This window comes from Crinia signifera, chromosome 3 (genome assembly GCF_055691185.1).
Source record: "Crinia signifera chromosome 3, ASM5569118v1, whole genome shotgun sequence".
In the NCBI taxonomy this organism is placed as follows: Eukaryota; Metazoa; Chordata; class Amphibia; order Anura; family Myobatrachidae; genus Crinia; species Crinia signifera.
The window spans coordinates 83,263,482-83,278,114 of NC_139219.1; the positions used below are offsets into that span (position 1 = coordinate 83,263,482).

The window sequence follows — 14,633 nt, forward strand, 5'->3', positions numbered from 1 at the left end:
AAGCTGCACAGAGGTGTTACATCCCCCCCTATGTCAGTGTTTTTCAACTTCTGTGCTGTGGTACACTAGTGTGTCCCCAGTGTTTCTCAAATGTGGTGCGAGATGCCTACTGCTCAAGGCCTGGACCATGACCTACATCTAGGACACACAGCACGACTCATAGGTTACACAAGCCACTTTGCCTTCCCAACACCTGCCCACTCACCCAGTGCTGCTCTCTGGCTGCATAAAGTTAGCCAGCTGAGAAAGGGAGAGAGAAATCTGAGCTTCACAGCTACTTACTCACAGGTGGGAGCCAATGTGTGTAATTGCTCAGGATGCCAGTGTTTGGAATGACTGTGGGGGCCAGTGTGTGGAATTACTGTGAGGGCAGTATGTGAAATTACTGTGGAGGCCAGTGTGTGAAATTACTGTGGAGGTCAGTGTGTGAAATTACTGTGGAGGCCAGTGTGTGAAATTACTGTGGGGGCCAGTGTGTGGAATTACTGTAGGGGCCAGTGTGTGGAATTACTGTAGGGGCCAGTGTGTGGAATTACTGTGGGGGCCAGTGTGTGGAATTACTGTGGCGGCCAGTGTGTGGAATTACTGTGGGGGCCAGTGTGTGGAATTACTGTGGGGGCCAGTGTGTTGTATTACTGTGGAGGCCAGTTTATGAAATTACTGTGGGAGCCAATGTGTGGAATTACTCTGGAGGCCAGTGTGTGGAATTACTGTGGGAGACAGAGGGCAGTATTCAATGATAAATTACGCAATGTGCAGCAAATCCTGTTTAGGATTCCATGCACATTCGCAGGGTTCCGGAGGGCTGGAGCATTCGCTGCCAGCCCCCTCTGTCACCCTATTCAACGCTGCAGGGGCTCGCTGCCCCTAACGGCGAATTTTAAACCCTGTGGCGAACACCGCAGGGAGCCGGGGGACGGTGGCAGGCAGGGAGATGGAAGCCTCCCTGCCTGCCCCAGAATATGTGGGGTAGAAGGAGGGCTCCAGGGGACACAGGCAGCAGAAGCTGCCCCCCTGGGAGAGCTGGCAGGGGGACGTGTAGGGATCCGCTTCACTGCTCCCGATTGTGCAAATGTAATGAGCAGGAGCAGTGTGAAGTGAATATATGAATATGTAATGAGCGGCTCACGGCCCCCTGCTGGCAAATGTGTAAAAAAAAAGTAAAAAATTTGATATCTTCATGTACTTCAAGCACATGAATAAAAATAGCATGCCCCTTCCCCCCAAAAAAAATTCTGATTTTTTTTACACAAAAAAAAAACACAAAACTTAATTTTAAAAGATTACTTTCCAGTTCACCTTTAAAAGATGTCAAATGCAAAACGCTGAATCATGGCGAAAATCATGCTGAAAGCAGATCACCATCCTAGCATTGAATACACGCTCAGCAAATCCCAGTGAAAACCCCATTGAAATACACCAGCGAATTGCAGCGAGCATTAAACGGAGAACTGGCCGGCATTCACTGTTCACTTTCGGCAAACGGCGAACAGTGAACATTGAATAGGGTGAATCAGATTTTCAGTGAAAAAGATTCACCGCTAGGAGTGAAAACATCCCGGTTTGCCGTAGATAATGTCTACTCTCTATGACTTTTTTGAGCTCCTTTCAGCTCAAAAGCCGTCATGTGTGTACATATGAGCTCTCCCGTATCATTGCCAGCCGCCACCGGTAATCTGCTGGTATTACCAGATGAGCAATGGGGTGGATGGCTTTCCATAGCGTCCTGCTATGGAAAGTCCTCCAACCCTGGGAAAATCGCTTAGACTGGTGAAATCACCCAGTGTGTATGCACCTTTAGTCACAAATGAATAACACAAAACCACTTCATGAGGCTTCACTGATTAATTTGATATTGAATGGTTGCATATGTGTAAGTGAAAAATATCTCAAGCATGAAAAAAAAAACATGGCCGCTGCATCACAGCACTATTTACACAGATGCAGATGCAGTTGCACACAGATATATACGGTCACATATGAAATTAATTAGTGCAGTCACGGTTTTGTTGCATGTGATAGTGATCAACTCAAACGTGGGCGAAAAAGATGCTTGACTCAAGTAGGGTTGCATGGAACCTGGTGTGCAGAAAATGGGGGGCATGGTGACACAGCTGTATATTAAGGTTTTTCATGATTCTACATACATTAAAAAAAAAAAACATTTGAACAACTGTTATACAGATTGAACTCATGACTGGAGCACAGTTGGATTTATTGCAACACATGGATATTTTGCCCAGTAAAAAATCCCCCCCCGGGTTGCTGTGGGCAACCTATCAGATCCTGTCTACTATCTTCTAGAGGGGGCTAAATAAGAAGTAGATTCTGATTGGTTGCCCATAGCAACATCACATGTGAAGTAGAATTCACATCTTAGTAAATTTCCCCCAATGTGTGGAATTAATGTAGGTCCAATTTGTTTAACTACTACGGGAGCCAGCGCATTTGTTTAATTAGTGGGGGCCAATGTATTTAAATACTAAGGGGGGAAATGTGTGTGTCTTTTCCACATGGGAACCAAAAAAGTTTATGTCTTTTTTTTCCCCATGGGTACTGATTGTTTGCCTTGGTAATTTTACAATCTTATTCACTGTTACACAAATTAAAAAGGTTTGAAATCACTACCTTATGTCCAAGATACTTTGTTTTAGAATGCCTGCCTATTGTTGGCTCATGCCATCAGTGCTTTTCATTGTTAAATATTCATGGGCGGGATGTACTAAGGTAAAAGTGCAGTAAAACCCCCATTTTCGACTTTAAGACTCGGCCGCAGCATTTTCGCTGGCCAGGGTATCACCACCCCTATAGAAGCCTATGGGCTTCTTATGGCCCTACCACAACCCGCTGCCTCTGCCGCAGATGCCAACCCCCTCCCCCTGGCATACCTTCCTCCAGGAAGCCTGGAACCCGAAGGTAAATTCCTCCTCCCCTAGCAATGCAGCTGGAGGTCCTTCCGGCTGCAGGGGGAGGAGGTGCCGGGGACAGCCTGCTTAGGCTTCCGGCCGTGGGGGGAGGAGGAAGAGCCCAGTGAGGTGATGAGACCCCCCGTGCACACCACATCATAGGTATCGTGGGGGCCTCCGCCACCGCATTAGGATGCTAATCGCATATCTTAGTACATATGTGATCGCATCGCTGCGGTGGCACGGCGATATATTTTAATACATCCTGCCCATAATAATAAACTATATTTCAATCATTTGTCTCCTGATTTTTAATTCATGTTTATTGCTGTTATGTTTATGATACATTGGGGTATTCAGAGATTAGGAATTTTATATCCTTGCCATACTGGGTATAAAACTTTACCATAGGAAGAAAAAAAAATGTATGTACAGTATTTGTTATGTTATACAGATTCCCGCCCTCTCTCTGCTCTCCTTCTCCCTCTCTCCGCTCTGAGCGGGCACACTGGCACCCCCCAACCCCTCGCATCCAATCCCCTCCCCTATCATGGTGCTTCCCCTGTCATTTTCTCCTGGATCACCCCTGGCAATGCTTGTATGCTATAAAACCCAGGATATAGTTTTTGATATAATTTAGTGGAGCCACATTGTTTTGGCATATATCAGTATACAGTACCGTTAATTTGTTCTCTACTATTGACAAACAACTCACTAGGAGGTGTGTAAAATATACAACTTTATACCCCTTTCACATCGCACTTTTAAAACGGTATATTGCCGTTTTTTTCCCTTTTTAAAACGTTTAAGCCTGCACTGTGAATGCACCACAGCCAATTTACCGTTTCAAGTTAACTGGCATTTCGAACCGTGTAAAAAGCAGAGTCCTACACGGTTCCTTGCCGTTTTTTGTGCAATGTGAATGTGTACAGTTTGTCTGAAACGGTATTTCAGGCAAACAACACAAGCACAATTTGTGGCGCCCCCTCCCCTCCTATATGTCACACAGGACACACAATCACACTAGAACCCGTTACACAAAATCTCCGGGCATACCACTGCTATACAATAGGTGCGCGCCAGTGGTGTCCAGGTGTGCACCACTGGCGCAGCACCTCTACGGGACACCCCCGTGACCAGCTTCTGTCCCCCCAGTCGTTGTCCCCCCCCCTGTACCTGTGCTCCGGCGATCGGTACGCCGGAGCTTCTCTGACCCGCCCGCCAGCCAGCCCAGCCCGTCCGACAGCCTGTCACTCGTCAGGAAAATGCAAGAGCGCATATGACAGGCAAAAGGCACACATAGCACTTGAAACGTGTTCTGGATGAAACGTTTCAAGTGCTATGTGAATGACACTAAACCGGTATTTAAAACGGTAATCTGGGTCACTGTTAAGGCTCTGACCCGTTTTAATTACCGTTTTAAAATACCGGTTTTTAAACCGTGTCTGCGATGTGAAAGGGGTATTACTAAATAAATATCATGCATCCAACTTGTTATACAAGTGTAATGTAAACAGCACACAACATACAAATGGAGTTACTCCTACATTAAATATGGATCTTTCAACTTCTGAAGATGAAATGTTGCAACGCTAACATTTCTTAAATTACCACATATTACTTGTGTCACCTTCACATTCTCTGGTTGTCAGACACAATAAAGCATATGTGCTGTATGTATATTATTCATTCTGCAGGCCTAAATTATTTCAGACATTACAAAGGAAGACAGCCCAATAACCACTCACACAGAAGCAAAACAGGTCCAGTCAAATAGATCTTGCAATTGAAATGGTGCATGAGAAACAGACAGACACAGTCTGGAAAAGAGAAAGTCCAGATTTTGTAAATGTGTCCTGCTCATAACATACAGACTTTTTGAATGGAGACATTCTATTCTTAAAGGAAAAGCACCAATGCTGTAGAAAGAGGATGCCAGTGTTCTAAAGTAGTTATTAATATTCTCAATAACACTTTATGAATAACCTATTATAGATGATGATGATGATGATATTAATATATTTGATTCAATTGTTTAATGGGCGCCCATAACTTTATATAGAGTGGTATGCAATTGTTTGGGAGACCGTCTTTTTTCGGTGTAAAAACTGATGCTCGGGCGCCTAAACAGGAAACTTTTCCTGACCACCTCAGGAGGCTGATAAAGAGGCTGCCGTGCCTCGAAACGTTGGTATCACAGCCTGGTGTGTGCGTTTTCATTTCCGAGTGCCGCCGACTCCACAAAGACACGCAAATATTGATAGTTTCGGACTGCCAGTGGAGGGCACCGGATTATTTGGCACATACGGACAGTGCTAGCACGCTTGGAGTGCCGCCCCCCGAAACCATTATATATATATATATATATATATATATATCTCTCCCACAGAATTGCCATAAAATGCAGATTGTTCTGATGCGCGGAATGAACCTTAGATTCTTTTATTACAGAGGTGGCCAAACCGGTCCTCAAAATCTACCAACGGTCCACGTTTTCCAGGTTACCTAGCTGGTGCACAGCTGTAGTCATTTTCTAACTGTCACATTTTAAAACCTGCTGCATTCATTCCTACTATAGATCCACAGGTTGCCTGGAAAACATGCACCGTTAGTAGATCTTGAGGACAGGTTTGGCCACCCCTGTTTTATTAGTTGTGTAGGTTGTGTGGCAGAGTCAGTATTGCCTCATATGAAAGTAATGTGGAGGATCCAGACCAGGTTTTGGAGCAGTAACAAACCCAGGTATCAGCAGCACCTGGGGTTTCCAAATATAAGGGTTTCCAGGGCAGAGTCACCTTGCTCTTGATGGTGGATTAGCTGCCCAAGGGAGCCTTTGAAAAAGTCTATGATACGGATATTGCCTGTATGCTACTGCCTGTAATACCGACTGCATATGGATTAACCTGAAATGCTGTGACCTGCTGTTCAAAATAAACAACACAGTCTTATACCACTTTCACATCGCAGACCCGTTTTAAAAACCGGTATTTTAAACCGGTAATTAAAACGGGTCAGAGCCTTAATAGTGGCCAGATTACCGTTTTAAATGCAGGTTAAAGTGTCATTCACATTGCAGTTGAAACGTTTCATTCTGAACACGTTTCAAGGCAGTGTGTGAGACTGAGGAGGGCGGCGGGTGACAGGAGCAGGGTAGCCGGGCAGCAGCGAGTCCCGGGCAGACACTTGTCCTCTGACCCTGCGGGCACGTTGATGCGTGCAGCCTCCCGAGTGTCCCCCAGCTGCCTATGTCCCAGCGGGGCTCTGATTTCCCACCCAGTCCCCATATTCTACCTACCTCTCCCTGTGCGGCGATATGCCAGCCAACATATTTCTCCCTGTGTCCTCTGCAGACGCTCCCAGCAGTGCTGCCTCAGCCGCAAGCTGTGTAATTACAGAAGCACCCGGAGCCCAGGTCCTGATGTAACTGAAGTCTCACATGCTTGCTGCAGCCCAGCTACACAATCTCATCCCCGAGACACAGTCCTGCCCTCTCATCTCTAGCCCTTATCTAGCATATCGTAATATGCCGCGGTTCCAAATGTGACGCAGTGAAGCCGGGGGTAGAGGGGGACAGAGCCGCGGAGGGGAGATGGAGCCCTGGGACTGCTGAGGGGAGCGGGGGTCGCGCACGGTCCTGGGGAGGAGAGAGATCTCCAAGCCCCAGCGCTCACCTCCGCTGGCTATTTGCGTCCAGCCTACCCCGCTCGATCCCCGGTGCCTGCTGACATATAGGAGGGGAGGGGGCGCCACAAATTGTGCTTGTGCTTGTGTTGTTTGCCTGAAATACCGTTTCAGACAAACTGTACACATTCACATTGCACAAAAAACGGCAATGAACCGTGTAGGACTCTGCTTTTTACACGGTTCGAAATGCCAGTTAAATTGAAACGGTAAATCGGCTGTGGTGCATTCACAGTGCAGCCTTAAACGTTTTAAAAAGGGAAAAAAACGGCAATATACCGTTTTAAAAGTGCGATGTGAAAGGGGTATTAATCTGAGTCCCTGTGTTTGTGATCTTTGTCACAGTTGCTTTATGCAAACATTCATACTGCAAACTAATTAACTCTTCATAAGCCCCCCTGTGTTGATGCTTACATTTTTGAACAGTACATACAGTGTACAGTACTAATACAGTGGTACTCAAATTGAGTGCAGGATGTCATGGGTGTTGGTCAGTGAAAAATAAAATAATCTATGGTTAAAACCAAAACCAGTACTGCTGGCAGCCAATTCTAAAATATGTTATTAATATCCTTTATTTATATGGCGCCACAAGGGATCTGCAACAGCCAATTACACAGTACATAAGCAAGTAAAACAGTGACTAAAGGTGACCATACACTGCTGAGAATTGTTGCAGCAGTGTATGGCCAGCCAATCTTCTTAAGTGGCCCGGGAAGGTCCCAGGCAACAGGATCGCATGGGATATATCCCATGCGGTCCTTTGACATTTGATGAATCGCATGTGACCTAGTGCCCCGCTGTCAGAAGGGGTCCAAATCAGAGTTCAGATGTGAAGCAGGTCCTACTTTTGTCTTGCACGGGACAGCGATCGGATGTCAACCACATCTAATTTGGCCACTTTTCACATGATATCTCGGCCAGTTCCATCGGCATTTGATAAAATAAAAGTGGCTAAATGGGACTAGTGTATGTGCGCCTTTACAGTTGAATACAAAACAGGATACATAAACATAACTGCATCAGCAAACAATACAGAGATACTGTAAGTATAAGGGTGGCAGAAAACCTCAGGATTTGGGGCCAGTAAAGATGGTTTTATGAAGAGGACCCTGCTCATGGGAGCTATGTTGGCAAATAGATGTGCAACCCTGTCAACCACCACATAGCTGGCCCTAATGATGACAGGTAAGCACAAATGACTTTATTTAATATTTTCTTCTGAATTTCTCACTAAGAAACCTTTTCGCTTAAGGATGTTGTACAATAAAATGCTGATATTCCAGGGTGCAGTTATTCAAAAAGGTTTGAGATCCACTGCCAAAATGTAAGCTCATAATAAATAAAATGGTTTTAAAACTTTTGTTCAGTATTAATACTATCTTAACAAATGGAGTAGGCAAACAAACAAAACCACAGGATTATTTAGAAATGAAAAAATGTAAATCTTAAAATCATTTAGATTAGCCTGATGAATTATGTCAAGAGGAGCTCGTCATTACAAATAGGAGACAGAAGCCCAATGGTGACCCCTAGTGTTCTTGTTTAACCAAAAATAGTGGCAATAACATGGCAGTTATACCTGAAATGCTTAAACCAGTGAGTATCTAATATACAGAATGCGTTCTACTGGATGACAAAGCGTGTTTGATGCAATTAGCATATCTTATCTGTTATCTCTCTGTGTGTAGTCATTACTTATGTGAGTCTGGATTTTATTTTTTTATGCAAACATTTTAACGCAACCTCTCAATGATAATCGTGAATCTCCCTGTTAGGAGTTTAGAAATAAATTAGATTGGTAGATATATTAGCTATAGATTGTATAGATCTTTCAAGCTCGCAACATACTTCTTTGTCATTTTTTTGTTACTATGCAAGGGCTTACACAACATTATGCATAACATTCAATGGCTCCGTTAGGTGCCTGACAGTGACAGCTGCCAACAGAAACAATTGCATCTCCCACCTCACATTGAATACCCCCAAGATGTATTTTCGACAAACAAAGATGTCCGACGCTAACAGACTAGCAGATTTGCGGGAGACCTGGTGGCTTACTGGAACCAGGCATCTCATGCTGCGTGACAAATTGAGGCTAGATGTAGGAGAACACATCTGTAGGTGCATTTGTAGCTAACAAAAGACAAAACCAGAAATAAATTTATAGTTAAAAATTGTTCTGTTGGTTACAAAATATCTGTGTGGGATACAAATGCATTGTCAATTGTCATTATGTTAATTCTATGGGTGGTACAGGTTGAGTATCCCTTATCCAAAATGTTCGGGACCTGAAGAATTTTGGAAAACTAATTATTCCGTATTTTGGTATATTTTTATATTTGAATGAGGTATGTTGAGTTATTTTGCATTTATGTTGTATAAGCACATAAAACACATGAAATACACACAAATATATTTTATTTGTGCATAAAACAAGGTTGTAAAACATGAAACAAAGTTTGTGTACTATCTCAGGCACTCAATTTGATGCCAAGCAATCATGTCCTTGCACATATTTAGTGCCAGTTACATATGTACCCAGTAGGTTTTTAGCAAAAGAAATTAATACAAATAAAAGTACATTTTGGAGACTATGGTTTTCGGAATAATTTGGATAAGGGATACTCAATCTGCTGCTATGAACCTTGCAATAGATAGCGATCAGACTAACAATGGGTCCAAAGTATTAGAAAAATATCATAATTTCCAATATCGATCAGACAAAATGCGTAATATTACACAGAATATTACGTGAAATCCCAGTATGGCGTCTTAATCAAGAAAATTAAGGAGTGTTTCATCGTACAGTTTAGAATATTAGAAGGTGGAAGTGTTGAATGTAGCATCATTCATATATTTTAATAACTAAAATTCTTAACCATACTAAAGGTGCCCATACACGCACTGATCCCGGCATGCGTTCTCTGCTTAACTAGCACGCATCGCATCATATGCGTTGTGCATGCGATGCGATAAAAAGCTATTACAAAAAGTATGTGCAGCACATACTTTTTGTATTGTGCGATGAGGTGCCGCGGGAGCGCGCATCTGATCGCATAGCATCGCACCGCCGGGATCGGTGCGTGTATGGGCACCATAAGGGCTGTTTGCAATACAAAGGGGATCCCTCTGCTATTTCCGATGGGGGATTTAGCGACAGCATTTAAGAGGGATCACAGCAGAACGAGCCCGACTTTAGAAGCTGTCAGGCCCATTCTGCCGATAACGGCCATGGATTGTCGCGATCCCGGCCACAGATAGACAATCCACGGACGGTTTTACGGCAACGCCCCCTTTTCACCAATCGGCAGACAGGACTTTGAATCCCACCTGCCGATCTGCTGTCCGTCAAACCACAAACGGGCCAGGATCACGGCTGTCGGGAGGGATCAACAGCCGTGATCCTGGATTGCATAACCTTAATGAGCATTATTTCTACACTATAATAACTTTACTGTCAATAAATCTCTTACAAATACATTAATGATGAGATGCTGGTGTTTCTCTACATTTCAGAGTAAAAAAAAAAACATCCCATCCCAGTTTTGCCATATTTAATTTATTTCAAACATCACAGCAGTTGTACTTTTATGGACAGGCGTACAAATACATCTGCAAAATTATGCGAATTGGGACTGATTTCACACAAAAATAAAATAACTAAAAACTTCTAAGTGCCTAATTAGTCATTAAGGTGATGTCCCAGTTGTTATGAATAAGGTCAAACATTGTTACCTTAAATTGGGATTTTCACCTGCGCAGGAGGTGGTTAATAGAAATCCCTATTCATATCCATGGCGCAAATACTGTAGTTGTATAGGACAGAGTCCAACTAAAAGCAGTTTTATTGCACATAAACAGGTTATTCAAGCAAATTGAACTATCCCCATAAAATATTAACTTTGTTTAGGCAAAGTAGGTTGGTTTTGCTGTTAAAAAAAATGCTCTTTCAATTGTTAAAAACGAAGCGAATGCATGGCTGAGGCGGCCTTGCAGATACCCTGGGCATATCCTATGAAGATGCAGAGACTGGCATAATAAATATCGATACTTGTGTACTAGCACGGCGCCCATCGCATCGCAGACCATATCGCATGCGATGGTTTGCGATGCGACGCGATATCGGCCGATGTTGTACAATGCCATACAATGCGATGGGATGCGATTATAAATTGTATAAGCACCCTAATGGGTGGTTAAAATGGTTAAATGCACCCCCACGCCACCCCCAAGTATAAACGTGAACCCGAAGCGTGGCGAGCGCAGCACAGCTTCACAGGTATCCGCGTCCCCTCGCGGGCTTCACAGGTATCCGCGTACGCTCGTCACGCTTCGGGCGTGGTGGCTCGCTGCGCTCGCCACACTTTCTATTCTCAACTCCACGCCGACGTGGATAGTGGGGGTATGAAAAGGTCGTAGGACGCGTACCGCCAGCCCTCGCAGACTCGCTGCGCTCGCCATGCTTCGGGTTCACGTTTATACTTGGGGGGGTGGCATGGGGGTGCATTTAAGCATTGTAAGCACCCATTAGGGTGCTTATACAATTTAATATCGAATATGAGCTAAAATCGCATCGCATGCCATTAAAAAATCGGGCGACTAATTATCGGGGCGCCGTGCTAGTACACAAGTACCTAAATATCAGTAAGGTGTACTCTAGTGTGTATAAGCATTTAATTTACAAATTAAACTTTTTCTCTCTATTTAACACCATTACAGAAGTTTCATAAAGCAGCACTTCAAAAAATCTAATAAATAAGAAAACCAAAATATCTCTATCTTAATGTTGATCAATTAGTAAAAAATAAAAAGACACCCAGGGTTCCAAACAAGTAAACTATATTGATGTTGCATTGGCATACAAAACAATAAGTACTGTAGAGCCTTTATTCTAACATGGGTATTGTACCATCCCTGTCCCAGCCCATGTGCTCAACAGTTAAATTTTTATCTTTATTGTTATGCCAATACTCAGTATTCATGCACATACCATTCATATCACACAGATATATTATACTATTCTCTACCTTGGAATTACAGTATTGACAGGATTACAGTAGGCCTTATTAGAATGCGTTGCTGATGTGTGACATACTGCGGGCTATAGAAACTCTTTGTCAAGGGCTGATAGACCCTTTGCAGTTTGATAAAGCAACACAAGGTTCCGGCAAGAACATCATACATTCATATACTTCTGATTACTCATGAATACAATGTAATTGTCCAAAAGATGGCTAAACTCTAAGCGTGCCTTAAAAGAACATCATGGAATGCAACTCTTACCAGTTAGATTAATCTGCAGCTTGGCCACATTCCTGGCTCGATTAAGATGCTCTTTTGCTTTCTTGTATTCATAAAAATAAAGACAGACATATCCGCACTCTAGATGGAGTTGTACAAGCAAGTCTTGAGCCTTTTCTTTCAAAAATAGGCTTTCCATGTTTTGAACTAAAAGAAAATAAAAGCAGAAACAGTTAATGACTGAAAAATGCTTTGTCATCAAACAAATATATATGTATATATTTTTTTGGTACTTGTTTCCTAGCACGGCGCCACCGATTTCTATTGTATGTCATTGGGTTTGGAAAAATCGGGCCGATAGCATCGCATGCGATGCGACCAAATCAACCCGATTTTTAATTGTACAGCCACCCTGATGGCTGATTACAATGTTAAATGCCCCCCCCCCAGACTTGGTTTTTAATTGTATACCCACCCTGATGGGTAATTACTATGTGAAATGCCGAGACCCCCCCCCCCCCCCCCCCCCCCCGTTGACGTTTATAGTGGCGTTGCGTTAACAAAGGGGGGGGGGGGGGCATTTGACATAATTAACAATCATGTGGGTATACAATTAAAAATTGGGTCTGGGGGGGCATTTAACATTGGGTACAATGTAAAATCGGGTTGATTGCGTCGCATCGCATGCCATTGTAATGGCATGCAATGGGACTGATTTTTAAATTGTATGGGAAGGTCTTTAAAAACCGAAAATCGGATCGTTCGGGTCCCATCGCATACCTTAAATTATGGTATGCGATGGCACCCAACGGGCGACGTGCTAGGAAACAAGTACCATTTTTTCTTTAAAAAGGGTGTAAAATATATTAACCAATAAAAATATTCAAAGCGGTATGGATTACTTATGACCAATGGTAATCAGGCTCCATTTTCAGCTGATAACACATGGGTCCAAGATGACATTTTGGACCCATGTGCCTAAAGCACCAGAATTATAATCCATGACGGGTTACTGAGGCTAATTGAATAGCCAAGGCCAAATCCATTTTGTGGGAATATTTTGCTGCTAATTGGATATCACCCATCCAATAATGAAATACTGAAAACCGTTAAATAAAGTATATGGAATAAAACAAGAGACAAAAACCCAAATGTAATAGCCTGTGGAATACACGCAGCAGCAGAATTTCAACACTATAACCTCTAGCCTTAAAGTGCCAATTAGTTAAATTAGTAGAAATCCAGTAAAACTCAATAAACAGATGTTACAAAAAAAAAAAAAATACCAAAAAAAATTTGTAGGTAAAACCAACTCATTGCCAAAAACATAGAAAATGGTTGAGGCTTTCAGTTTAAGACATGTTGAACCATAGCACAGGTTCTCAGACCTAAGGGCTGTACACACAGGGGTGAATCATCTAAGCAATTTTAAAGACAGTCAAAATTGCTTAGTAGGTTTGCCTGAATTGCCCCGTGTGTACACAGCGGACAATAGCAATGCGCGGTCCCGGAGCATCACTGTCGCCCTCCCAAATAGTCAGTGCAGGCAAGAATATTCTTGCTACACTGTGTACTTGCCCCTGACTCCCGGGGCTGATAAAATGTAGATAGCCATCTCTCTGAAGGCATAGCTACATTCTGATACACACAAGGCTCAGCCAAAATCGCTAGGGCTGAGTCCCATTGTTTACACAGCTTTTGCTCTCAGAAGTTCAAGCTTAGAGATAAAAATCTTAAAGAGATAAGGTAACAATCAATTGGCTCCTGACATGTCTCAAATGCAGCCTGTAAACTGAGTTAGAAGCTGAGTAGTTGGCAGGGCCGACTAACATTGATCACCTGCCTAGGGACCCCAGAATCTGGGATGCACCCCTGAATCGGACTATTACAAAATTAAGGATGGCTCTGAGAGGCATTTTTGTTGAACTTAATGCAAATGGTTCCACCTCCTCATGTTCACTTTAGTCTGTATTTTTGTCTGGGGGGTGGTGGGATCAGTAAGCTGAAGTTTTGCCTACGGTTCCGAAAAACCTTGCACCGGTCCTTTGTTTGGTGCCTTAACTCTCTATACTTCATTTTTCTTTCACAAGTGAAATATTTAATTTCACTTGTGTCACTGAGTAATGACTATACAGCTGCACTTACTACAGAAATCATCTTTGGTGCGCCAATCACCATGTGCAACATCCAAGGCTCATAGTAAAGTATTGGGCGTCAATGGCTGAGATTATGCGCCACGGTTACTACTTTGCTACAATAATTGGGCACTAGTGGTCATATCACAGCAACAATGAGCACGGCTGTATCTTTAGAAAATACAGTATTGACAGTTGGAACAAGTTTGAGAACCCCTTGACTATAGTGTTTCAGTAACAGCAAGCTCAGATAAAGGTCTGGAGTAAAATGGTAAAACCACCACATGACCAAATGCTGACAACAATAATCTCAGTGGACACAAAGGACAGAGGTAGTTTGAAACATTCATATATTTTCCAAAGTATTAATAGAGACGTATATATTCATCAAAATGATTCCTAGAACTTGTGTACTCTTTAAAATGAGTTAGGAAGACTGAAAAGTAAAATAAAAATAACTTAGGGTAATAGATCCATGGGCATTGTAATTGTGTTTGACATTTAAGATGCTGATGGTCAGAAGACCGATGCCGGAATTCCGACACTGTTAAGATTCCTAATGCCATAATTCCATCACGCTTCATTCCAAACGTTAGTATGTCTGTTAAGGTTAGGATGCAGGTGAGGTTAGGTTTAGGCACTAGGGGATGGTTAGGACTAGGCTGCA

The 14,633-nt window shown here is 43.0% G+C and overlaps 1 protein-coding gene across 2 annotated transcripts in view; it reads right to left on the reverse strand.

Annotated features, from left to right (window-relative positions):
- TTC27 (tetratricopeptide repeat domain 27) overlaps window positions 1-14,633 on the reverse strand; it is a 414,154-nt gene that overhangs the window by 270,958 nt on the left and 128,563 nt on the right. For both annotated transcript variants that reach the window (XM_083176116.1, XM_083176115.1), the window contains exon 7: window positions 11,874-12,038. In XM_083176116.1, the coding sequence (XP_083032242.1) occupies window positions 11,874-12,038 (165 nt within the window). The remainder of the gene's footprint in view (window positions 1-11,873; window positions 12,039-14,633) is intronic.